Genomic DNA, 24,213 nt, shown 5'->3' on the forward strand with positions numbered 1-24,213 from the left:
TTTCCCCTCCAGCCCTCTGCTTTAAAGGAGCAGTGGGCACCGGCAGCTGAACTGCAGCTGGGGGGAGCGGGGTAGGGGCTGGCCCTGGAGTGGGCCTCTGCACCCACGCGTGTCCTCGGCTGGTGGCGACTGTTCCCCCGCGGGGGACGAGGGCGCGGCGAGGGCTCCGTGCGCGGGGCCCGGGGCGGAGCGGGCGCAGCGCGGGGCTCCCCTGCCGCCCCCTCCCCCGCTTCATTTGCATGCCCCGCCCCTCAGCGCCGCACGCTCGGTGCGCCGAGCGCCCATTGGCTGGCCGCGCCCCGGCTACGCAAATCAGGCGCAGGGGGGGGCGGGGCTGCGAGGCGAAGAGGTTCGGCGCGCCGAGCGCCCATTGGCTGGCCGCGCCCCGGCTATGCAAATCAGGCGCGGGGGGGGGCGGGGCTGCGAGGTGAAGGGGTTCGGCGCGGAGCTCCGCGCTGCGGCGGGCGCTGGGTTCCGAGCCCGCGGCGCCGAGCTCCGGCCGCCATCTCCCAGTGCCGTGCCCGTCGGCGGCCGCCCTTCCCCCGCCTCGCTGCCATGCTGCGGTGGCCGGTGCCGGCGTGAGCGGCGAGCGGCGGATCCCCGCGGCCATGCAGGGCCTGGCGGGCTGGGCCGTCTTGGTGGCCCTGGGCGAGTGGCTGTGGGCGGGCGGCGTGGTGCCGTTGGCGGATTTTTACCCCTTCGGGCCCGCGCAGGGCGACGCCGCCACGCGGAAGCAGGACGACGGCGGCTCCGAGCTGCGGCCCCTCTCCATCCCCTTCCCCTTCTTCGGCGCGGGGCACACCGGCCTCTATGTGAGTACCGGGACGCAGCTTCCCCTGCGGCCTCCCGTTTCATTTTACTTCGTTTTACGTCATTTTATTTCGTTATTTTATGTCGTTTTATTTTTAAATTGGCGTCCCGCTTGGCTGGACCTGAGTGCAGCTGGGTTTCCACAGGGGCTCTTGGTGGTCCCCATTTAACTCGGAGCATCAAGCGGAGTAGCCGTGCGCTGAGGCTCTGGGGTTGTGCTGGACCCCTGGCTCAGTGGGGCTGGGGCTGCCTCGGGTGCTGCGACGGGTCCTGGCCCTGGTGAGGGTCCTGGCCCTGCCATGCTGGGGCTGCTGGATGGAGCTCTGGACTTAGCCCTGGCTGGAGCCTGCGACCCCCACGCTCCGCAAGACTGGCCCGCGCAGGGAGCTGGGCATGGCTGGTGGGTGAGAGCCCTTTGGATTGTGTTGCCGCGGGCTGGGTTGGTGCTTGGCACATCCTGCTGCTTCTGCTCTTCTCCCTGAGCCCACGGGGGTGGCTGGGCCGCTGGGACCCCCACCAATGTGCTCCCCAGCCAGAGATTTCGAGTCACGCCTGGCCCATCGTTGTCACCCGTGGCTGTGGCCATCAGGCAGAGGAGCAGCCCGAAGTTGCCTGGTTGTCCCTGGAACCTTTTGGGTGTCTCTGACTCTGACCACCTGCGTTGTGTCCTCGGGTGGGTCTGTGCTCCTCACGCCAGCTCCCACCTGGCGCAGTGGATCCTCTGGCACCCTGGTCCCTTCTCCCTGGTTTGCTCTGGGCTGACTGATGAGCTGGACCTGGCTGCCAGAGGAGTGGGCTGAGGATTGTCTCAGAGCTGGGCTTGTGTACTGTCCTGCCATCTCAACTAAGTGCAGGAAGTCCTTGGTCCTCAATGGTGGCTTTTTTTCTCCTGATAAAAGCACCAGCCCTGCTACCAGGTGGGAGGGACCTGGGCTGGGGGCTCGAGCCACAGTGGGAGGATAGAACAGGCTGGGAGAAGCTAGGTGATGTGATGGCTGTCCCGTCTGTGATCCGCAGCACGGCTCTGGGTCTTGGAGGGATTTCGGGGCCAGAGGATGGTGCGTGCCCATTCCCTGAACCGAGACCCCCTCATTCTGCAGGGCCAGCTTGCCTGCCCCTGGCAGAGGGGTTCTTGTGGCAGGGCTGCTCCTCCCTGGGGAGCCACTGTCCTGGGGGAGCTGGTGTGAGGTCGGGCTCACCTGGAAACCTCCATCCTCGAGGGCTGCCTCCCACTACCCCCTCCTCCGTTGCAAAAACCAGCAACAACAAAAAAAGCCCTTCTTGGCTCCAGCTCTCTCCCATCTTGCTTTAATCAGGGGAAGAATGTTCCTCTGTGGACACTGTGGGGTTACGGAGGCTTTGGGAAACAGGAATCCTCTTCCCCTTAGCCAGAGCAAGGACTGCCCCGGGTTCACATGGAGGGGCTGGGGACTCTTCTTGGGGATTGGGGAGCCTCCCCAGGGGCTGCACAGTCACAGCCTGGTCCCCCACCCTCAGCCTGGACACGCGGGCAGCCGGGGCACAGGCACGCTGGTTTTGGCATGGCTGCTGGTGGGATGCTGGCTCCTCACCAGCACGTGAGCGTGGTGCCCCTGCCTGCTGTGTGCCAGGGCTGATCCCCGCTCGACAGCCTCTTGCCTGCACCGTGAGCCTGCTTTCCCGCCGTGCAGCCCAGGGGCTTGCTGGGCCGGTGCTGCCAGCGTCCGGCCTGTGCTGCTGTGGCTTGCAGGCAGCACCGCGGGCAGGGGAATGGAGCGCCCGGGAGCCCTGTGCTCCACTGGGCTTGCCGCTGTGGCAGGGTGCTGGCAGTCTCCTCTCGGCAGTTTAGGGGCTGAGGACAAGAGCATTTGATCCCTGCCCCGTTGCCACCTGCTCAGGCAGCAGTGCAGGCAGGGGCTTTCTTCCCCTTCTGTGCTCGCACTGCGTCCCCAAGCCAGGAGGCAGCACTCCAGGCAGCGGCATCCATCCCGTCTCCAGCTGCCTCCCCGGGGCTGAGAGCTGTCTGCGCCATGCATCCTTGGGCCAGTCATCCCTGGACCCTAATTGCCCCAGTTAATTAGTGCTGGGGAAGGGCAGTGTCTTGTGTCGGGTGTCTGGCATCCCCTGCTTTAATGAGAGCAGCCTGTCAGTGCCCAGCCAGCACCAGGGGCTTTGCATGGGGTGGTGGCACTTGGTCAGCTGGGGGCCGGAGCTCGTTAGCTTGACCGCTCGTTAGCTCACTTGGAGCGCCGTGCATGCCAGCGGATGGGCTGCTGCCTGGCAAGGCTCCTGTGCTGGTAGCCGCCTGGCTCGGGCACGACCCCCATGCCAGGAGGGTGGCAGCGATGCCCGGCCCTAGACCCCAGCCCTGCAGGCAGCATCTCGGGCTGTGAGCGAGCAGGGAGCGAGCGAAACAGCCCCTTGGCCCCGCCAAGAGCACTGGCACGAGCCGGCCGAGCGTGCCGGGCGCTGTTTGTTTAAAGCACTGGGGCTGCTGCAGTTTTCTCAGCTGTTGCCCCTTCCCCTGGCCCAGCGCGCTGGAGAACAGGGCTGGGTTTGTTCGGGCGCTGCCTCCCTGCAGCCGCGCTCGAGCGAGCGGCTGGGGCGGGGGCTGCGGGCGCCAGGGCATGTCTCCACTTCCAAGGGCAGGAAGGGGAAGTGCTCCAATATTTGTGGAAAGGGGGGGAAGGGGAAAGGTGAAATGGAAAACACCTTTAGAACATTCCTGCCGGCGGCAGGAATCAACTGTGGCTGCCAATTTCTTTCCGTCCCTCTCCGCAGGTGAACAACAACGGGATCATCTCATTCCTGAAGGAGGTCTCCCAGTTCACGCCGGTGGCCTTCCCCATCTCCAAGGACCGGCGCGTGGTGGCTGCTTTCTGGGCAGACGTGGATAACCGGCGGGCGGGCGATGTGTATTACCGGGAGAGCACCGAGCAGCCCATCTTGGAGAGAGCGAGCAGGGACATCGTGCAGTATTTCCCCGAGTTTCCAGGGTTTTCCGCACAGTGGGTCTTCATTGCCACCTGGTACCGAGTGACCTTTTTCGGGGGCAGTTCGTTTTCACCAGTGAGTAGCAGGGGCAGCTGTTAGTTTAGGGGTAGTTTGTTTTTTTTTTTAAAAAAAGGGGCATCCCAGTGGAGCTCTGGTGCCCTCCCCAGCGGTGGCACTCCTGCCGTGTGTGGCACGGAGCCATCAGCAGGGCTAAGCAGACCCCAGCGGCTCTATCGCGATGCCTTGTCATGACAGAGCAGCGCCAGCTTGGCAAAACCAAACCCTCCCCTTTGTGCTGCATGGGGGCTGCAAATTGCCGGCGTCCCCCTTCTCAGGCAGCAGCAGGGTGGCATTTGCTCGCCTGTGTTCGCCTGCATGTGGCTGTGCTGAGGCACTGGTTGCAGACAGGGTTCGGGGCCCTTTTTCCAGAGGCCTGATAACCACGTTACTCCACGATTTTTCCAGTTCCCCTGGGAGGAGAAGCGAGCTGTTCTGCTGGCTGGGGGGATCATGACACCTTGGGCTTAAAATAATCAAATGCAGCTGCCTTTTCTAGCAGTGGAGGACTGGGCCTCAAAGAAACACCCCTTTTCTCAATGCATCTTTTTGTTTTCTGACTGGTTTTTGGCTGGCTCACCTGTCCCTCTCCTGCCTGCTCAGCGCTTTCTTCCCCTCTCTGCTGCAGGTAAACACTTTTCAGATTGTCCTCATCACGGACGGCAAGCTGTCCTTCACCATCTTCAACTACGAGTCCATCACCTGGACCACGGGTATGCACGCCAGCAGTGGGGGGGACTTTGCTGGGCTCGGCGGCATTGCGGCACAGGTAAGCGGCGAACGCAGCCCCTGGCGTGTCCAGGTAGCACATCCGCTTTGTGAGCTCACAGCTCCTCGTTTGGGTTTTTTTGGAGGTGGAAAGCTTTTTTTTTTTTTTTAATTTAAAAAAAAAAAAAGTTCTTAAACATCCATGTGTACTCTGGCTCCCAAAGCTGAGACCATACAGGGGGCTTTGTTATCCTGAAACCAGAGGTCTTTGCCTTGGCTGCTGCCTCATAGTCCCTTTTCCTTCCTAACCTCAGCCTTAAGGAGCAGCTGCCACAGCCAGCACAGCCTTCACTCGTATTTTTGTTTCATCCCTGTGTGCGTTGTTGTGTTCAAGGGGTGAAAAAAAGCCAACACCCACAAAAACCCCAGTACCTATTCAGATGTGTGAATTTCCCGGCAGCTGATCTGCGCTTGGCTCCCTTCCGCCAGCCTGCAGCAGGCAGGAGAATGCTGCAGGTGGAGAGGAAGCTGATGGGTTTGGAATTCCAGGGGAGGGACCGGGCGGCTGCTTTGCCCCCGTTGTGCCCGCTGTCATCCCCGCACGTGGGCAGGGCTGAGCGCTGGCTGGTGGCACACGGAAGGGGACAGCTGGTCCGAGCACTGCTGAGTGGCAGGAGAGATGAGCCCTCGTGCTCCAGCCACCTTCCCCCATGTGTTAGTGATGTCTCTTTACCCCCTTGCCCTTGTCCTCCCAGGCAGGTTTTAACGCTGGTGATGGAAAGCGCTACTTCAACATCCCTGGATCCCGCACCGATGACATCGCTGACGTGGAGATGACGACAAATGTGGGTATCCCCGGGCGCTGGGTGTTCAGAATCGATGATGCCCAGGTGCAAGTGGGGGGCTGCAGCAATACAAGTAAGAGGACAGCAGTTAGGTTTATTTAACTCCCAACCCAACCCCACACTGTTCTCCAGCCCCGTCTTTCCCTGCCTCAACCCCCACCTCCGCGGGGTGGAGGAGACGGCTCAAAGGGCTTGGGGAGGGAGGGGAGACAGCCGTGGGGGGAACGTCCTCAGTGCCTACTGTGGCTGAGGATGGCACCCACAGGTGCCCCGGGGCTGGGAAGGGGCTGGGAGAGCAAACGGGGAGGGGAGGAAGACTTTTGAGACAAAAAGAGCCTGTGGGGAAGGATGAGGGAGCCTGGGGAAGAGGTGACGGTGCACAGGCAGGGCAGGGCAGAGGGGCTGGCACCCTCGGGGGATGTCCAGCTCCATCGGTCCGGGGGGGCTGGGGCGAACCATGTGGAGGCTGGATGCAGCCTCCCCTGCGGGGCCGGGGCACCAGGGCTGGGCTGCACTCCCCACCATGTGGGTCCTGACGCGTCCCCGCGGAGCCGCTGGCCTCGCGTTCCTCGTCCCCGCTCCCCCCAGCCGTGTTTTCCCACCCGTGATCTGTGTGTGTCTTGCGTTACCGGTGGGTTTGCTGTGCACAGGCTCTCCCGTCCCACTTTCCCTCTGCCCCGGGTGATAAATAAGGGCACATCTGTGTCCCCACAGCTGGTGGGGCTGACCCTGTGCAGCTTCTCCCCCTTGTACAGGAGGCATAAAACTGCCCACCCTGTCCCAGGATAGCCCCCAAGGAGCAGACCCTGCCCTGCCATGAGGCAGGCAGCCCCCATGGGCTCCCCGAGCACCCCGGGGAGCCGGGCGGGCAGAGGGCCGGGCACAGAGCTTGGCACTGGTGCGGTGGGGGATGAGCCCTGCTGGGGCATGGGCTGACGGGGGGCACTGCCTGTCCCACAGCCTCTGTCTGCCTGACACTGCGGCCCTGCCTGAACGGGGGGAAGTGTATTGAGGACTGCATCACGGGGAACCCCTCCTACACCTGCTCCTGCCTGGCTGGCTTCACTGGGAAGAGGTGCCACATCGGTGAGTGCCAGCCTCACACTCTCAGCACTTTGCCCTGGGGAGCAGGTGTCGCTGCTGGCATCACTGCTGGCAGTCTGTCCATCCCTGCACTGAGCTCCTGCCCCAACCTGGGGCTCTGTTTCAGATGTGGACGAGTGTCTCTCCCACCCATGTCAGAACGGAGCCACCTGCCTCAACGGTGCCGGCAGCTTCAGCTGCAGGTGCCTGCCGGGCTTCAGAGGCACCAACTGCGAGAGCGGTGAGCACGGGGCTGCCGGCGCGGTGGGGCTGGCTCTTTGCTGCACTCGAAGAGTGGGGACTCCAGGCTTGGAGGGCACAGCTGCTCTTGGTGGGGCTCTTCAAGGCCAGGGCTCCCTGTGGCAGCTGCTGGGCTTGAGCGGTTGGTGACGGCCGGCTTGAATTTCAGCTTGCTGCAGGCAAAGGAAACTTTGCTCTGGCTGTGAGCCCTTCCGGCTGCTGGCAGCCTGCTCCACCGGGGGCTCGGCTCAGCGCTGCCGCCAGTGCCTCTCCCCGCCACCGCTCCCTTAGTGAGAAAAGCTGGCGGGTAGCGCTTAAACAGAAGCCTTGGAGGCCCTGCTTTTGCTGGGGATGCTCTGGTCCCAAGCCTTGCGAAACCAGCAGGGACTCTCCCAGTCCCTGGCAGGGACCGTGATGGCCGGTTTCCACTGCCACTGGCCTCTGCTCACTGGTGGAAGTGCTGCCAAAGCATTTGGCTCTCGGTGAGCCTCTGCGCTGGTGGAGAAGGTGAGCAGGGAGTTGACTTTTGGGGAAGGGAGGGAGAAACGCCCAGCACGGCATGCTGGTGTCCGAGAGGTGCAGGGGGTTGAAAGGGCTGAGCTGCCCAAGGAAGGGTTTTGAGAAGAGCCGTGGCCAGGGACACAGTTGCTGCGTTGGTGGCTCTGAACTGTACTCTTTGCCTGGCCCCAGCGTCACTGTGTGTGCAGAAGATGCCATGTGCCAGTCCCGCGCCTGGGTTGATCCCCTCCTTCTCTCTTTCTTTCGCTGTCCTGCAGAAGAGTCGCCATGTGAGGGCAGGGAGTGCCAGAATGGTGGGAGGTGCCAGGCAGCAAACGGGACGGCAACGTGCTTGTGCCAGCCGGGGTACACAGGGACGGAGTGCCAGACAGGTGGGTGGCAGGAACTGGTGCTGGAGGGAAATGGCAACGCTTCACGTCTTGCCAAGCTGCCTTCCTGCCCTGCTTCACCCCCAGCCATATTTTGGGGAGAGGAGCACTTGGTGTTGGTGGTGGCACTGATTTTGTTTGTTTGTGTTTGTTTGTTTGTTTTTTTTTCTCCTGGCCGTTGCCTTCCTCCTCCCAAGCGTCATCTAGGCTGGGAGGTAGCGGGGGAACTGGCATCGCCTGCGCATGGCCTGACCCCCCCTCCCCGGCCTCCCCTTGCAGAGGTGAACGAGTGCGAGTCCAGCCCGTGCCTGAACGGTGGGCACTGCGTCGATCTGGTTGATAACTTCACCTGTGTGTGCCTGGAGCCCTTCGTGGGACAGCGCTGCCAGACAGGTGCCTGTTCCTGCCTGCACCCCTGCATGACCTGTGCCAGGGACCGTGCTCCCCGGGCTCCTGGGGTCATCACAACCCCTTTCCCAGGGCCAGGCTCTGCTCATCACTCGCTTCCTTGCTTTCTCCCACCCAGACTCGTCTTCCTGCGAGGATCGGAGCTGCCGGAACCGGCAGACGTGCAACTACATCCGCCCTGGCCGCTACATCTGTACCTGCTCCCCGGGTTATTACGGCAACAACTGCCAGTATGGTGAGTGAAGCCACACCTCACCCTGCCCAGCGCGGGAGCAGCTTTTGGGGGAGCTGGCCAGGAAGGGGCGAATGGCTAAAAAGGGGCTGTGTCCAGTGTAGGCACTGCCAAAGGGCAGCGTGTTCAGGGGGGTCACGGTGCTGCCAGGAGGGAACTCCTTCTGTTGGGGCTGCTCAGCCAAGGTGGAGGCTCCAGCGTGAAGCTGCGGCTCTGCCACGGCTCCCCTGGGACAGAGGGTCCCCAGGATGGGGTGGCTCTGGTTCAGACGTGCCCCCCCTCGCAGGTGGGCCCCACGTGTCCGGCGCCTGCCTCTCCCAGCCCTGCCAGAACGCAGGAAACTGCCTGGAGACGGAGCAGGGCTACGTCTGCGAGTGCCAGGAGGGCTATAGCGGGCAGGACTGTCGCGACAGTGAGTACTGGCGGGGGTCTCTTCAGTAGGGTCTCTCATCTCTAGGAGAGACCTTGCGCTCCTGAAAGGCAGAAGCAGCCACCCCGGAGAGCCTGTTAGGGGCTTCTGGACTGAACAGCGGGTCTGTTCTGCTGAGGGAGGCTGTCCCTGGGTGTCTGGGGGTGCTCATGGCTGCCACCCACCCGAGTCCCTCCTAGGGGTGGCATCTGGCAAGGCTGCTTGGCTGTCCCAGCCCTGCAAGCAGGAGGGGTCCTGGGAAGCTCTCGTTTCCTCTTTTGCAGAGTTCTCAGAGGGTTGTGAGTGTCGCAACGGGGGCAGTTGTCTGGAGGGGAACGTCACCATCTGCCAGTGCCTGCCTGGGTTTTTTGGTCTCCTCTGTGAATTCGGTAGGCGAAGGCTTCTTGCTCACCGTGTTTGTTCCCTCTGGCAGGCAGGCTGTTGGCAAGCCAGGAGACACCCTGCCCATGCCTGAGCCTAGCACAGTACCAGGGCATGCACTGAATTTGAGCCTGGAAATTTTTTTCCCTGGTGAGGAGGCAACACTTCCATCTCCATCACTCTTCCTTGAGCCATGCCTCTCCCAGCCCCTGGCCCCAGCCCGGCTCCCCTGGGTGGGGAGGGAACCACAGCCTTCGTGTGCTCCCACTCCAAAGCTTGCTGGGCATCCAGACTGGCCATTACCATTGGCATGGTCTGTGGTGAGAAGTACAGAGGGTCCCTCCCGTCTCATCAGACCCTGTGAGGTTAGAAGACTCCCATTTCTGGCCAGGCTGTGTGTCCTCCTGCCACCGGCTGACGGAGGCGGGCGCTGGCCGTGTGTTTGCAGAAGTCACCACCACCCCGTGCAACATGAACACACAGTGCCCAGACGGCGGGTACTGCATGGAGTACGGTGGGAGCTACCTCTGCGTTTGCCACACCGACTACAGCACCAACCACAGTAGGTCTCATCTGCGGGGATGCGGAACCAGCCCTGGGGAAGGACACGTGATGGGGGCCAGGGAACAGCTCTCACCCCCCTGATCGTACATCCTTGGTGATGCCCTGTGTTTGGCTTTGCAGCGATGCCATCACCCTGTGACTCGGAGCCCTGCCTGAATGGGGGGTCCTGCGAGGTTCACGATGACTCGTACTCCTGCGAGTGTCCTCGAGGCTTCTTTGGCAAACACTGTGAGAAAGGTACCCAGACAGAGCTCCCGGCTGGCCCTGGTACCTGGCAGGGGGTGGGAGAAGAGCTTGGACCCTTGTGGGAGATGAGCAACTGCTTGCTGAGCTGCAGCTGGAAGTGGGTGCAGATCATCCCATCCCCATCCCACAGGGTGGAGGGAGGATTGCACTGCTCCCTTCACGGCCCCTGACAGTCGCAGCAGCTGATCCAGTTCTCGTGTTTCGCACGCAAACCCATCAGTGTTGGAGGTTTTTTAATGTGCCTGAGCTTTTGGCCTCAGAAGCAGCCACCAATTCCCCGGCATTGTGTGCCTGAGGCCCTGGCACTAGTCTGCAGGGGTGTTGTTTCGCAGTGTCGCTGAGCCCAGGGCTGAGCCACAGTGCGCTCGGCTTTCCTGCATGCAGTGAGGGGTTTATCGGGGTGCTGGTGGGAGGCGGCGGCTCTCTTGGTGGTGGCAGCAGTGGGTGACCTCCGCTCTTGGTGGTCTCTCTGCAGCCAAGCCACAATTCTGCAGTTCAGGGCCCTGTCGCAACGGGGGCACCTGCCAGGAGGCGGATGGCGAGTACCACTGCAGCTGCCCCTACCGCTTCACCGGCAAGCACTGCGAGATTGGTATGAGCTCTGCCCTCCCGGGAGGAGAGGCAGCAGTCATCCTCTCTCTGCTCAGCCCCCGCCTGCCCTATGCCCCCAGGTAAGCCGGACCCCTGCGCCTCAGGGCCCTGCCAGAACGGGGGCACCTGCTTCCACTACATCGGCAAGTACAAGTGCGACTGTGCCCCGGGCTACGCTGGCCGGCACTGCGAGATCGGTACGTGTGAGTGGGGTGTGCTGGTGCTGGGGGCTGCCTGGGTTGGTGTTGGGGCTGCCGGCAGAGCTGACAGCCGTAGCGGCAGTACGTGAGCCTCGCTGCTTGCTTTGAGCCCCCTTCCCTCTAATTGGAAGTGCTTTGACTCTTCCTCACACCCTGCTGGAGGAGATGGCTCTGGTTTCTGGGCTCTGCCAGCTCCGCAGCAGATGCTCTTTGCTCTGCTCTTCCAGTGCCCTCCCCGTGCTTCCCTAGCCCCTGTGAGAATGGCGCTACCTGTGAAGACCTTGGCAGGGGCTACACATGCACGTGCCCCTTGGGCTATATAGGGAAGCACTGCCAGTCTGGTAAGGACCTTGCGCTGCCCCTGCCAGCCAGGGGGTTGGGGTGCCTCTGTGGAACCCCACTCACTCCCCCATCTCTCCTCAGAGGTCGACTGTGGCATCCCCAGCGAGGTGAAGCACGCCCAGGCCTCCTTCAACTCCACCAAGGTGGGCTCGCTGGCTGAATACCAGTGTGAGCTGGGCTACACCCTCAGTCAACACAACCACCCCCGCGTCTGCAGCTTGCCAGGTGTCTGGAGCGACCCCCCCGAATGCGATGGTGAGGAGCGCTGGAGAGTGGTGGAACCCTGGGGTGCCGTCCCAGTAGGCTGCGGTCATAACCGTGTCTTGGTGACCCCAGGACATGTACTCCAGTCCTCCCCTGCCCGCATCTGTAGTCAGAGACACCCAGAGACCCCAGCCCGGTGCTCACATCTCTTGTCGTGTCTCTCGTCTGCCCAAAATGCCTGCAGAGATTGATGAGTGCCGTTCCCAGCCCTGCCTGAACGGCGGCCAGTGCAAGGACCGTGTCGCTGAATTCCTGTGCCTGTGTGAGCCGGGTTACACTGGCCAGCGCTGCGAGTTGGGTAAGAGACTGTGCCGGTTATGCCCTAGGGCTGCAGTGGGTGGCTGTCACAAACCCTTCTCACCCTCTGGCTCCCAGGGAACGACAGCACATGCAAACCCTGCAGCCAGAAGCTGGGCTGCCCTCAGTTGTGTGCGCTGGCTTCGGTCTCCTGCCGGTGTGCTCGGATCAGCCTGCAGTGAGGGCTCCTCTCCTAGTGCCCCTGATCAGCTGTGGGACTTGCCAGATGGCGCTCCCGGTCAGGCAGAGGAGCAGGCAGGGCTCAGGGGCACGTGCACCACTTGTGCCCCCCTGCTGATGGATGCTGAGTGGGCATCCCCATCACTGGCGGGGCAATGACTTCTCCTGATGCGTGTTAAGCCTGTGCAGAGAAGCACCAGATCTCAGGATCTGGGTGTGAGGTGCTCTGCTCGGCTCCAAAGTTATTGGCCAAGTGGAGGGGGAAAAAGCGGTTTGAGGTTGCATGTTTTTGGCTGCGCTGAGCTTCCGCTTCTATGTATGCGCACGGTTATGGCTGAAGGGGGTGCTGGGCAGCACGGTGGCTGGCGGGACTCTGGCAGGTGGGAGCCCAGCGCCTGGCAGGGGATGGTGGTGGGAGAAGGTGGGATGCCCACTGCGGGGGACCTGTTGGCACGGCCCCGCGCTGCCCGCTGTGTGCCCGCAGGCACGTCCCTGTGCCCAGCTCCTGCTGCAGCCCCATGCAGGGGCAGGTGTGGGGCGGGGGGCCCCGACAGCCTCAGGGGTGGGACTGTTCCTGGCTGCTGGACTTGGGGGTAGCGAGTGACCTGGGGAGAGTGCGCCCTGCGGGAGGAGCGCTGCCTCTCCGAACCCTCCGTCCCTTGCCGTTGAGCCTGTTGCTGTGCTGAGCCAATGCCTCTTCTGCTGCTCCCCAGATGTCGACGAGTGCCAGTCAGAGCCCTGTAAGAACGGTGGGACCTGCCAGGACCTCCCTGGGTCCTTTGCTTGCTTCTGTCCTGAGGGCTTTGTGGGGACCCAGTGCGAGACAGGTAGGGACTCACTCTTCCCAGGGCGGTGGAAGGCTGGACTGTGGGTGCTGGGATGCTGGTCACTGTTTTGGGCACCTTGATCTCAAGCCATCAGCTGGGCACTCGCTGCCTCCTTGCCTGCGGTTTTTTGGGTAGAGCTGAAACTGCTCCTGGGTGGGGAGGACACAAGGAACAAGGTGCCTGCCAGTGATGGATCCCCTTTTGAAACTGTCCGCCCCCTCCCAGCGGATGTGGCTGCTGTGGTGCTTGGGTGGAATCCTGGGTCCAGCCCAGCTGTGCCAAGCCTCGGGCTGCCTGTCCGTCCTGCTGCCCCTTCAGGGGTGGTTGTAGCTGGCCCGTGGGCGCTAGCTGGGCTTGCCAGGAGTGCCTGCTCACCGCTGGCCTGCTCCTGCCCCCAGAGGTGGATGCCTGTGAGTCTGGCCCTTGCCGAAACGGAGGGGAGTGCGAGAGCTACAGAGGCTCCTACCTTTGCGTGTGCCCTGAGGGTTTCTTCGGCTACCACTGTGAGACAGGTGAGGCGCGCGGGGCGGCTCAGCGCGGGGCAGCGCCTTGGCCGGCCAGCAGCGCTAACGCTGGCGGCCGGCACCTCTCCACAGCCAGCGACCCGTGCTTCTCCAGCCCCTGCGGGAGCAGAGGCTACTGCCTGCCCAGCAATGGCACCCACAGCTGCACCTGCAAAGTCAGCTACACAGGCAAGAGCTGCGAGAAAGGTAAAGGCCCTCAGCAGCGGCACCAGGACGTGACGCGGGGCTCGACGCTGGCCAGGCGGTGGCCACCGCCTGTGAGGGGCTCGACGCCATGCGGGACCATCAGCTCTCCTCAGGCGGGCAGGGCAGGGGCCTCACCTCTGCAGGGGCAGCCCAGGCCCCAGTGCTGCTGTGGGCAGGTGCTGGCGTGCTGAGCCACTGCTGCGGGCACGGGGCTCGGCACGAGGACGCTGGGGACAGGCTTCCCTGGCCTCCTACGGTGACGGCAATCCCTCGGGTGCAACTTGGGAAGGGAGGCTGAGGTGTGTGAGGGAAGCCTCTCGCTGCTGGCACCAGCCTCCGTGGGGCCCCTCGGCCCATCTCACCGGTGCCTTAGCCCTGGCAGGTGGGGGCAAGTGCTCGGCCGTGGGTGCTGCCAGGTGGCGGTGGCCGGGAGCCCTCCCGGCGCCCTGGTTCCTGCGCCTGCCGGGCCGGTGGTGGCTGGTGCCTGCAGGGCTCAGCCAGGCGCGCTGAGGGGAGGGCCAGGGCCCCATCCTCCGTTGCTGCCACTCTGCCTCTTGCTCCCGGGGTGTGTTCTCTAAAGATTCATGGCGTTACCTCTCCCCTTTGCTTTTGCCCACACCCTGAAGAATTGCTGCCACCAACCTCATTAAAGGTGGAAAGGGTGGAGGACACTGGTGTGTTGATTTCTTGGCACCCACCTGAGGACGCAGCCGCCAGGCAACTCATTGACGGCTACGCCGTGACGTACGTATCCCTCGACGGCTCTTACCGCAGGACAGATTTTGTGGACCGAAGTCGTTCTGCCCACCAATTGCGGGCACTAGCCTCCGGCAGAGCCTACAATATTTCTGTCTTTTCAGTCAAACGCAACGTGAACAACAAGAATGATATCAGCAGGCCCATCATGCTCACCACGCGCACTAGTGAGTAGCGTCCCCGGGGGATTGCGGTAGTGAGCACGCGTGGCCACACTGGTGCCAGGGCTTGTGCCACCTCCTCCCTGCCACTGGCTCCAGTCCCAGCCCACGCCGGTGCCGACCCCTGGCAGGTGTGGTGGTGCAGATCCTAAAATCCAGCCAGGGACCACTGGAAAGCGCTTGGCACAGAGAATTGCTGTTCTCTTTGCTGTGAGTAAAAGGGGACAGAATGCCCCGCGGCTCACTGGGCCCCTGCTCTGGGAGCTGGCAGTGGGGACCGCTCCTGGATCCTGTTCATCAGGTTACTCCTCACTTGTGTGCCCACGGCAGCGCGGGTCCCCAGGGCTGGCGGCTGAGCTGGAGAAGCCCCCACGCCAGCTGGGCAGCAGGGCTGGGTGATCTCTGCCAGCAATAACAAAGCTCCGTGAGCGAGCTGCCCTGCCATCCCACCAGGCCTGGCGTGGGGATGCGCCAGGGAGGGCAGAGGCTGGCGGGGACCTCTGCTCTGCGGGCGGAGGGACAGGGGCACAGTGATGGCATGGGCAGGTGGGGTAGCTGCAGTCACGCCTTCTAGGGCAGGCAGGTGAAGAAATCAAGTGCGAACTGAGGACGGTTAGACCTTGAAAAGCTGCCCTCTAATGAGAGGGGGATGGCGGTGGGAAAGCCCGTGAGCCACATCCCCCCACATCGGGCTGAGACGGAGTGGAGGGGAAGCCCAAGGGAGGAGAAGGCAGGCATGGTGCTGGGCACGGCAGGGGTCTGCGCCCCCAGCCCAGTGTCTTGGGAGGCCTCGAGCTGAGGGCAGCGAGAACTGGGCTCGGGATGGCTGCCTCGAGTGTGCAGCAGGCTTAGTGCCAGCCTCAGGTACTGTGTCCCGTTCGGAGCTGTTCTAGGGGCTGGGGCCAGAGAAGCACCATGGGTGGCACAGGGTCCTGTGGGCGGGCAGGTGTTTGTGCCTCCCGCCTGCCCACGGGCGCGGGTGCCGGCCGGGGAAGCAATCCAGAAGGGCAGGCAGGACACCCGCAAGGGTGCGGAAAAGGGACAGGGCGACCCGTGGCTGACCGCAGTCCTCTCTGCTTGCTCCGGCCAGGACCGCGTCCGGTGGAAGGCTTTGAGATCACGAATGTGACAGCCAGCGCCATCACGGTGCAATGGGCTCTCCACCGGCTCAAGCACTCCACCGTCAGTAGGGTGCGTGTCTCCATCCGCCAGCCAGGGGATCTGGCAGACCGCACCGTGGAGCTGAACAGCAGCGTGGCCAAGTACACCTTCCTGTGAGTGGGACTGCAGGCGAGCGCCCAGCCAGCGGGCCCTCCCTGGCTGCCCAGCTCACCCCTTCCCACCCTGCCTCCCTCCTCCACAGGGACCTGCAGCCAGGAGAGAGGTACATTGTCCATGTCACGACGCTGAGTGGCCAGGGGACAGAAGACCACCCCTCGGAGAGTTTGGCCACAGCCCCCTTCCACGTGTGGACGAGTGAGTGGGGTTGTCTTGGCCACCCCCAGGGGCCCTGGGGCTCGGCCAGCGCAGGGCGGCCGGTGGCCAGCGGGAAAGCTGCAGGGAGGGGAAGGTGTGAAAGCCGTCAGCCTGTCTGGCCAGCACGGCGGGCAGGAGACGTGCAGGCAGGCCTCAGGAAGGGCAGGCAAGGCAGCAGCACGTCCTCCCCTGCCAGATGTCGTTCACTACCCAAGACAAACATGAGCTCAGCCCCATGGGGAGCCTGCATGGGCCTGATTCAGTCCCTGCTGTATGGCAGCCGGAGCGGGAGGGCCAGACCTGAGTGCCAGGGTGCAGTGAGGCTCTGCCCGCCTTGGTGGGCCCCAGTGCTGAGCATCTCCCAGTGCTGAGCATCTCCCAGTGCTGTGCATGGCTGAGGCCTCACTGGGGCACGGCCAGGCAAGCTGGGGCCCTGGCATGCTTACGAAGTGGGGTGTGAGCAAGTAGGGTGGTTGCCATTCAGGGGTACCAGTGCTGACCTCTTTTCTCCCCTCCTCCTGCCTCCCCCAGGGCCTCTACCCCCCAAAAACCTCACTGCTTCCCGTGTCACCGCCACCTCGGTGTCCATGGCATGGGAGCAGCCACCCACTGGTGCCACGGAGGGGTACATCATCAATGTCACCACTGCTCAGAGTGTGAAGAGCCGCTATGTGCCCAATGGGAAGCTTGTGTCCTACACAGTGCGGGACCTGCTCCCCGGGCAGCGGTACCGCCTGTCTGTGACAGCTGTGCAGAACACGGAGCAAGGCCAAGTGCACAGCGAGCCCATGCACCTCTATGTCACCACCTGTGAGTGGCTGGCTCACTGGGGCGGGGGTGCTGCTGGGTTGCTGCAGCATGAGGCAGGGAATGGGCTAATGGGGACGCAGGTCATGCAGTAGGAAACTGGTTGACCTGTGGAGTAACAAGCCCGTGTGGTCTTGCGCTCCGGGACTGGGTGCCTGCAGCTCTGGGGACAGGACTCGTGCAAAGGGAGGTGGGGGGGTTGCAGGGTGCTGCCTCCATGAGCAGAGGTCAGCTGCAGACTCACAGCTCGGTGATGCTTCACCAGGACTGGCACTTGCAGCCCAGATGTGCGAAGAGCGTGCATGTGTCCCCCCACAGCCTTAAATGGCAGCTCGGGACTGAGGGGACTGGCTGGGAGCGGGGTTGCTGTGCTGACTCGCAGCCCGACTCCCACTAAGCCGAACCCTTTGGGCTGCAGTGCAGAGGGATGGGGCTCCGGAGAGATGGTGGAGCCAAGCCGGACACCCCCGGGTCCTGCGCAACAGGCTGCCCCCAGCTTTCCTGCCAGAGCTCCGCTTGCTAGCAGATCACGACACAGCTGAGGAGCCCTCGCCAGCCCCCAGGTAGGCACTGTTCCTGGACTCCCGGCTCTTTTACCAGTGCTCAGCCCAAGCCTCGTGTTGAGCAAAGCCCTTTTTCCCAGCTCCCATGTCTGGGTGCGCACAGGCTCAAGCCTCTTGCCCCTACCCCTGGGCCCTGAGCCAGGCAGCCCTTGTCAGCAGCTGAGCCCACGGGACTCGCGCTGAGCTTGATGCTGCCAGCGAGGGCTCCTCTGGCCCCAGCGCGGGGCAGCTGCGGGCTGGGGGGCCTGCAGTGCCCCGTACCCTCATGGCTCTCCTGTCGCAGGTTCACTGAGCTGGTGGACGGCAGAAAGAGGATCAGCGCCAGGTTCAGCACTGCGTTGGGCAAATCCATCACTGTGAAGACAGGTAAGTGCTCTGTTGCCTTTCTGGCCTCCTCCTGTCACCCAGTGCTGTCTTCTGTACCTCCCCTCAGGACAGGGTGGCAGCTGGGCAGGCTGCTGTAGGGCTGGGGGAGCCATAGAGAAGGGCAGAGCCCTCTCAATGGGCAGACAAACATCTGTCCTGCTTGCTAGACACCTGCCTGGGGCGTGGGGTGATGTGCAGCCATCGAGGAACCCGGAGGGGGCTGTGGCACGGGCTGGCTGCTGTCCCTGCCAGCCACAGCAGGAGCCCAGGCAGCAACCCTGCACCCCCCACTCCCAGTGCAGCCCCTGCACCCCCCACTCCCAGTGCAGCCCCTGCACCCCCCACTCCCAGTGCAGCCCCTGCCTGCCCAGCAGCCTGAGCCCCCCCTGCCAAGCACAGCCTCATGCTTGAGGAGGGCATCTGGATGACAAGCCCCCCACTAACCCAGGGCTGGCCAGCCACCCATTTGCCACCCCTGCCAAACCAAGTATACAAATCCCAGCCCAAAGACATCCTACCAGGCCTGGGAGCCCCATGACATGGGGTGGGGAAGGGGGCAGGCACACCTGATGGCAGCCCTGGGTTCACACTCTGCTCTACTCTGCCGCTGCTTCCCCAGGGCTCCATGTCCCACAGCCCTCCAGGAAGGCAGAAGCAGTTGCCCTAATTCTAGGGGTGCCAACTGGGAAGGGCTAAACTGCTGCCTCAGGCCTGACGCACCCCCCTGATGCTGTGGGCAGGCTGGATCCCATCAGAGGGGCTGCCTTTGGGTCTGGCCCCCACTGACGGTGACACTTGACCCTCTCGTTGCCCAGACCCAGAGGCTCCAGTGAAGCTGGAGAACGCGCAGGTGTCCAGCCAGGGCAGTCTGGCACTGCAGCTGAGCGAGGCAAAGAGCAAGAGTAAGTCTGGGGGAAGCACAGGAGCAGTGGGGACGGGCAGGGCATGTGGCAGCAGCTGGCTGTCCTTGCTGCCCTGCTGGAAGGCAAACAAGGGGCATGGCATCCCCCCCGGCTGCCCAATCCCTGGGGATTGCTGAGGAGGTGGGACGGGCTGTGCAGCAGCCCTGGGGTCTGAGGGCTGTATGTGTGTTGCAGGTGAGGGGCAGAACTGCTCCACGAACCCCTGCAGGAACGGCGGCGCCTGCGCCAGGGATGCCGAGTCCTACCGCTGTGACTGCCGGCCGGGCTTCAAGGGCCGGCTCTGTGAGCTGGGTGAGTGCTGCGCTGCTGCCGGACGGCCGAGCTCCTCCTGCCAGGGGACGCGTGCGCCCAGCTCGGCAGCTGTCCCAGCCGCAGGGCTCCCAGGGTGCGGGTCACCAAGCGCACCCTGTCAGTACCCAGCTCCTCCCGTCATGCACAGGCTTCCTAGAGAGGGCTGAGCTGTGTCAACAGAGGGAGGGGCTGGGCTTTGCTTTTTCCAGTTTGGGCAGATCTGGGAGCACAGGTCTGCTCCCTGCTCCGGGCCCAGCCCTCTGCCCCCACCTGGCAAGCCAGGCTCCTGCCCTGCCCACGTAGTTACTTGGGCCCCGTGGGGCTGGGAGCTGGTGGTGGGTCAGCTCTGTAGAGCCCAGACCTCCAGGACAGCAGAGGAAAAACCTGGGGGGGGCTCGCTGGCCCCCTGCCATGGGGCACAGGCAGTCAGGGCTCGTTGATAGCTCCCTCTCCTGTTCCCCAAGCAGCCTGCAAGAAGGTGCCACACTCATGCACGCGGCTGTACTCGGAAACCAAGTCATTCCCTGTGCGGGAAGGAGGCACCTGCCACTACCTGTGAGTACTGCCTGCGGGTTGTACTCCCCCCTTCCTCTTGTGCTCGGAGCTGGGGATTGTGTCCCCACAGCTCGGCTCCAGAGAAGGGAGAGCGAGTGTGAGGCCGTCTCAGACCCAGGGTGGCAGCTGCCCCCTCCCCAGTGCAGGCTGGGCAGCCTTGTGTGCCCTCGAGCCCCTAGAGCTGCCCCGCCAGCTGCATTTCAGGGCAGGGTCCTGCCGAGATGACAGCCCTGTAGTGGTGTTACCTACCTACGTAGCAGCGAGGTTGGATTTGATGTGTGTGACCCCCAAATAGTAGCGGATCCCCTGCCTGCTGCCTGCCAGCCCAGCTCCTCCCTACCTTGCCATGTGCAAGCAGAGGGCTGCGACCAACCCTGCTGCAATACTGGGGCACGGGGGGAGCTCCGCTTTGGCCCCCACCCTCCCCAGCCTTCCTGCGATGGAGGCACAAGGGCCTGGCAGTGGGGGTCAGCCCTCAGGCATAGCAGGTTCAGCCTCACTTCTCCCAAGGCTGGCAACTGCAGCCTGGAAGGAAACTGGGGAGGTCCCCAGCCGCCCCCTTGCACTCATAAAGCAGATCTGTCCCTGTTATTCCCTACAACTCTGCCCTCTGCTGCATGTGCAGGTACAGAAGAGTCTACAAGGTACAGCAGGACATCTGCTACAAGGAGAGCTGTGAGAGCACCGGTTCCAAGAAAACAACCAGCAGGTACAGCTAGCAGCAGGATGCTGAGCGCGCCAGCCTTCCAGTGGCCTGGGGCAGCAGGATACAGGCGGCCGGAGTCACCCGGCACACCCGAGCGTGCCCAGGCTGGGGGTGGGCTGGGAGAACAGAGCGGGAGGAGTGTGTGAGCAAGGCTCAGATGCCAGCTCGACATGCCCTCCCTGCAGGACTGAGAGCACTTTCCTCCCTTCTCTTTCAGAAAACCAAGCAGCAGTCACACACTGAGGAAGCCATAGAGTAAGTATCTGCTCCAGGCCCTCAGCTCCTGCCTGCAGCCGCGCACGCCCCTGCGCAGGGAGTTGGGCAGAAGGGCTGAGGCCAGAGTGCAGCCCAGGCTCCCACTGCCACAGCAAGGGGCTGAGGGCTCCACTGCTGCTGTGCTGGTCCCGCTCGGGCATGTGGCTGAGGGCTCCTGGTTGTGGCTGGGGTGCAGGAGGAGATGGGAGTGCTCTGCAGCTCCACGAAACAGAGATCCCTGCGCAGAAAGGGCCAGCCCTGTAAGGGACACAGGGTGGGAAGAGGCAGCTGCAGGGCTTCCGGGGGACTCTGCACACCAGCTCATTCTTCTCCTGCTCCTTCACAGGATTCAGAGCAGTAGAAGCTTCGTCTTTCCACGTCTAAGGGCTTTTGAAACACCGGGAAGATCTGATCTGCTCACTGGGTTGAACACAACAGGGGAACCTTCCTGCCTGGCATCAGCCCCTCTCTTTTGTCCAGCCCGCTAGGGACACACAGCCAGACGGGCATGCCAAGCAGCGCTCCCCTCCCTCCACCGCACCAGCACTGCCTTCGCTCGGGCTTGCCTTACTGCAGCCGCCTCTCTGCCCCCGAGGAGCTGAGAGCCCGTGAACCGCAGCAGCTGGTGCCTGTCGCCCCCCCAGCCACTCCGCACAAGCGATGGGCCCCAGCTCTGCTCGGGCACGGCTGAGGCTGAGCCCAGTCCCTGCCAACAGCATCTGCACCAACCCGATTTTGTAATCCAAGGGTAGAAATTACCTGTAACCCCCAAATAAAACAGCCTAAAGCAGACCAGAACGCCTTAGCTATCACCTGAAACATGGCCCACAAAAATGTGGTTAGAGGAGACCTTCCCTATGTAGACAAGTTAGAAATGGTGAGCAACTCCCCTGAGCAGCAAGGCGAGCAGTGGACACGCATCCCTGTCTCCTCTGCTCTAGCAGGGGCAACTGAGGCAGCTTCCACTGCCTGTCTTTTTTTCTTTGCTTTGTAAACAATCCCTGGTTTAAACCAAATTTCCAGCTCAGAAAGCAATAGAGCACCTAGAAAGAATTTTAAAAGTGACTCGTAGGGGGAAGTTTGTCAGCCGAGGAGTTAACACCATACTTGTTCTGGCACTAATTGCCTCCAAGCCACAGCACTGGCTTGGTGGTGAAGCAAGCCGTGTACCATCCCCGCAAAGCTGCTCGCAGCGTTTGCCTTCCCTGTGGCACCCGCTGGCACCGGGCAGGTGGTGCCGCGGTGTTTGTGGAGGAGAAGACCAGCACGCAGTGGCTGTCCCACCAGCTGCAGCAGGGCAGGCAAGGAAAAAGTGTAGCTTAGAAACGTTCCTAGTTTTTATGAGTTTGTATGACAACACTAGTTAAACATAGATTTGTGTATTAACGTACACAGTGTATATTATAAATTAATACATACCAGAGATATATCGTAGTTATGGTATAGAGTGTTATTTCCCCAGCAGCGTGGGGGGCAGTGGGGCAGGGCAGCCCTCCCCTCCCATGAGCATCGCAGGGCACTCTTTGTTCAGCTGCATGTATGAAGCTGCAGCCTGGAAGATGCTCTCGGAGCAGAAGAGGCTCGGGAGTTTCAGCACTCCTGGCACCACCCTCTCCCTCCTGAGAGCAGCCTGGGAAGCAGCAGGGACAGTGTAAAGCCCCAACCAGCCGGCCAGCACGATGCTCCCCTCCTGCACGGGCTCTAACTCTCCTCCCGGAGGAGAATCAGAGTTGGACATGCCTCGCTTTCCTCCAAGGCTGCCTGATCCTGCTCCAGCTCCGCTGCCTGCACAGGAGTCCTGCCCTAGGGCAGGAGAAGCCAGCCCTTGTCTGGAAGAGCAGAGAAAGGGGAAAACTATCCGCAAGGCAGGGGAGGTTTTGGGGCCGTGTACCCCTGCCTTGTCAGCCACGAGACCAGCGCCAACACGGGCTGCAAAGGTGCAGGCGGCCCTGCCAGGGGCAGTGCGGTTCCAGCCCTGCCAGTGCTGCCCCAGGGCCTGTCCCAACAGCGAAGGGCAGCGGGGCCAGCACAATATGTAACACAGCCGGAAGGTTTTAACCTCGCCTTGGAAATAAATTAGTTATTTTGGTTTTTGCCTTTTTTTTTTTTTTTTTTTTTAAATAAAAACACTTTATGAAAACGCTATTTACTAAAGTAGTTGGTCAAGGAGGAGGAACAAGGGTTATTGTTGTATTCTGATAGGTGGGCTTTATTGCTGCCCTGCACACAGAGCCCTACAGCCACCGCGGCTCAGGGCCGCGTGGGGTGGGGGCCCAGCGGCCCCACAAGTGCGGTGGGGCCTGGCAGCGGGTCAGCGCTGGAGGGCTGGGGCACTGGAGCCTCAGCTCCTCACTCCCACGCTGTGTCACTTCCTTCGCTGTCCACATCGTCGTCATCTTCTGCGTATCGTGCGTTCCCGTCCTCTTCCTCCTCCTCCTCCTCCTCCTCTCGAGCCAGCAGCCTCTTGAAGACATCATACTCCTCTGCGCTGGCGCAGGCCAGGCTGGCCAGGAAGTCTTTCTCTGGGAACTGAAGGATGTCCTTCAGTTTTGGGTTACTGGTTTGGCTCTGGCCTTTGTACGGGGTCTGGTAGAGCCCCCGGCGCTCCAGGAAGATGTGCCGCTTCCTGAGCTCGGGGAAGGGCATTTGGAACAGGCGGGCCTTCACCATCTCCTTCTGCGAGACGCCCATCCTGAAGTACGCGTACTGCGGGGGGGGGACAGGGCGCTTCACGCACTGCGCCCCCGGCCCTGGGGGGACCCGGCCCGGCGGGCGGCAGCGCCCCTCACCTGGAAGTGGTGGTGGAGGCGGCGCGGCTCCTCCAGCAGCACGGACGGGCAGGTCCGCAGCACCTCCCGCAGCTGCTCCGCCGTGAAGAGGCAGCGCTCCCGCAGCAGCCGCCCCGCCGCCGCCAGCCTCCGCCGGGGCGCGGTGAAGAGCTGCGGGCAGCGGCCCAGCGCCCGCTGCAGCTGCCCTGCGAGCAGCGGGGTGAGCGGGCCGGGAAGTGCCGGCCCGCAGCGCGCCCGCCGCCCCGCCGCCCTACCTCCGTCCAGCCCCAGGCGCCGCAGCTCGGCGGCGCGCTCCTGCAGCCGCTCCGTCGGCATCCGCAGCAGCGCCGGGCTCCGCTCCAGCAGCGCCAGGGCGGCCTCGGCGCTGAGCCCCAGCAGCAGCAGCTGCGCCGCCGCCGCCGCCGCCGCCTCCCGGCGCTGCGGGCCGAGCCGGGCCTGCAGCGCCAGCAGCCGCCGGGTCTGCCCCTCGCTGAAGCCCATGGCCCGCAGCGCCGCCGCCTCCCCGCACCCGCGGCGGGGACACGGCCCCGGCGCGGCGGGAAGGCTGCGGGGCACTAGGACCCAGCCCGCCGCTCGCCCGCAGCCGCGCAGCAGCCGCCCCGCCATGGCCTGAACCACGTGGCACCGCGGGGGGGGACCCGGAGCCGCGGGGACCCGGAGCCGCGGGGACCCGGAGCCGCGGGGACCCGGAGCCGCGGGGACCCGCGGCTCCGGGTCCCCGCGGCTCCGGGTCCCCCCGGCCCGGGCGTGCTGGTGTCCCGTCACAGGGCTCTTTCTCCGCCGTGTGCACGCAAATGAGCCCAATTTAGCAGACAGAGACGAGACGCTGTTTATTATAGAGCTGCCCGAGCCTGGATGCTGGAAGAAAGTCAACAAGGCAGAGAGACAAGTAACAGCCCTTACATACAAAACCCTATCACCCTCAGGGCAGCCCTGACGAACCAGTTGGTTGCACGTTTGCGCATTGGTTACGTAATCATTTTAGCACCTCACGAGCAACATTGGGGACACTTTATCCAAGTCTCGAGCTGTGTTGAAGCGCGGCAGCAAAGCGTGCGCTTCAAAATGTCTAAAGCTGCAAGGTCAGCGGTGCCTGTAGGTCCCGCTGAGGTGTGTGCAAGTCCCTCTTTGTTATGTGAGCAGACTGACCCAAAGCTGACAGGATTTACGTATCCATAGGCTGGCAATTTCTGACAGGATTTCAACTCTGTTACCGCCTCTGTCCTCCTCCTCGTTTTTCTTTCCAATATCTTTGTCTCCCCAAAATCAAGGACTATTTTTCTGGCTAGAGAGAGAACTCTGACCAAAAAG

The 24,213-nt window shown here is 63.0% G+C and overlaps 2 protein-coding genes across 5 annotated transcripts; one reads left to right on the forward strand and one right to left on the reverse strand.

Annotated features, from left to right (window-relative positions):
* Nucleotides 1–438: 438 nt before the first annotated feature.
* Nucleotides 439–22,177, forward strand: SNED1 (sushi, nidogen and EGF like domains 1). Of its 4 annotated transcripts, XM_065639946.1 has the most exons (33): nucleotides 439–812; nucleotides 3,571–3,858; nucleotides 4,469–4,609; nucleotides 5,304–5,466; nucleotides 6,354–6,479; nucleotides 6,604–6,717; nucleotides 7,493–7,606; nucleotides 7,883–7,996; nucleotides 8,130–8,246; nucleotides 8,530–8,655; nucleotides 8,937–9,041; nucleotides 9,482–9,595; nucleotides 9,718–9,834; nucleotides 10,319–10,435; nucleotides 10,515–10,631; nucleotides 10,862–10,975; nucleotides 11,058–11,231; nucleotides 11,425–11,538; nucleotides 12,431–12,544; nucleotides 12,943–13,056; nucleotides 13,141–13,254; nucleotides 13,881–14,177; nucleotides 15,262–15,445; nucleotides 15,535–15,647; nucleotides 16,179–16,457; nucleotides 16,873–17,017; nucleotides 17,301–17,383; nucleotides 18,199–18,285; nucleotides 18,481–18,597; nucleotides 19,065–19,152; nucleotides 19,778–19,861; nucleotides 20,076–20,113; nucleotides 20,460–22,177. In XM_065639946.1, exons 1-32 carry the CDS (start codon nucleotides 609–611, stop codon nucleotides 20,110–20,112), a joined length of 4,335 nt encoding a protein of 1,444 aa, XP_065496018.1. In that variant the 5' UTR covers nucleotides 439–608; the 3' UTR covers nucleotide 20,113; nucleotides 20,460–22,177. The 4 variants fall into 4 exon arrangements, with proteins under 4 accessions (XP_065496018.1, XP_065496016.1, XP_065496017.1 ...); XM_065639944.1 differs by lacking the exon at nucleotides 19,065–19,152 and having other exon boundaries at nucleotides 532–812; XM_065639945.1 differs by lacking the exon at nucleotides 13,881–14,177 and having other exon boundaries at nucleotides 532–812.
* A 118-nt stretch (nucleotides 22,178–22,295) lies between these two features.
* On the reverse strand, nucleotides 22,296–23,509 carry MTERF4 (mitochondrial transcription termination factor 4). Its single transcript, XM_065639948.1, has 3 exons — nucleotides 23,157–23,509; nucleotides 22,903–23,087; nucleotides 22,296–22,819 (listed from the first exon to the last, which is right to left on the reverse strand). The coding sequence occupies exons 1-3, from the start codon at nucleotides 23,506–23,508 to the stop codon at nucleotides 22,463–22,465; spliced, it is 894 nt and encodes a 297-aa protein (XP_065496020.1). The 5' UTR covers nucleotide 23,509; the 3' UTR covers nucleotides 22,296–22,462.
* Nucleotides 23,510–24,213: the final 704 nt, after the last annotated feature.

The sequence above is a fragment of the Caloenas nicobarica genome, chromosome 8 (genome assembly GCF_036013445.1).
Source record: "Caloenas nicobarica isolate bCalNic1 chromosome 8, bCalNic1.hap1, whole genome shotgun sequence".
In the NCBI taxonomy this organism is placed as follows: domain Eukaryota; kingdom Metazoa; phylum Chordata; class Aves; order Columbiformes; family Columbidae; genus Caloenas; species Caloenas nicobarica.

What these genes read in the sequence shown, in the direction of transcription:
- MTERF4 (XM_065639948.1), bottom strand. Translation starts at nt 23,508, where the DNA reads ATGGCGGGGCGGCTGCTGCGCGGCTGCGGGCGAGCGGCGGGCTGGGTC. An exon ending in GCGCCTGGGGCTGGACGGAG is followed by an intron (nt 23,088 to 23,156) that starts GTAGGGCGGCGG and finishes CGCTGCTCGCAG; the next exon opens with GGCAGCTGCAGCGGGCGCTG. An exon ending in GCCTCCACCACCACTTCCAG is followed by an intron (nt 22,820 to 22,902) that starts GTGAGGGGCGCT and finishes CCCCCCCCGCAG; the next exon opens with TACGCGTACTTCAGGATGGG.
- SNED1 (XM_065639946.1), top strand. Translation starts at nt 609, where the DNA reads ATGCAGGGCCTGGCGGGCTGGGCCGTCTTGGTGGCCCTGGGCGAGTGG. An exon ending in GGGGCAGTTCGTTTTCACCA is followed by an intron (nt 3,859 to 4,468) that starts GTGAGTAGCAGG and finishes TCTCTGCTGCAG; the next exon opens with GTAAACACTTTTCAGATTGT. An exon ending in TGGCCAGCGCTGCGAGTTGG is followed by an intron (nt 11,539 to 12,430) that starts GTAAGAGACTGT and finishes GCTGCTCCCCAG; the next exon opens with ATGTCGACGAGTGCCAGTCA.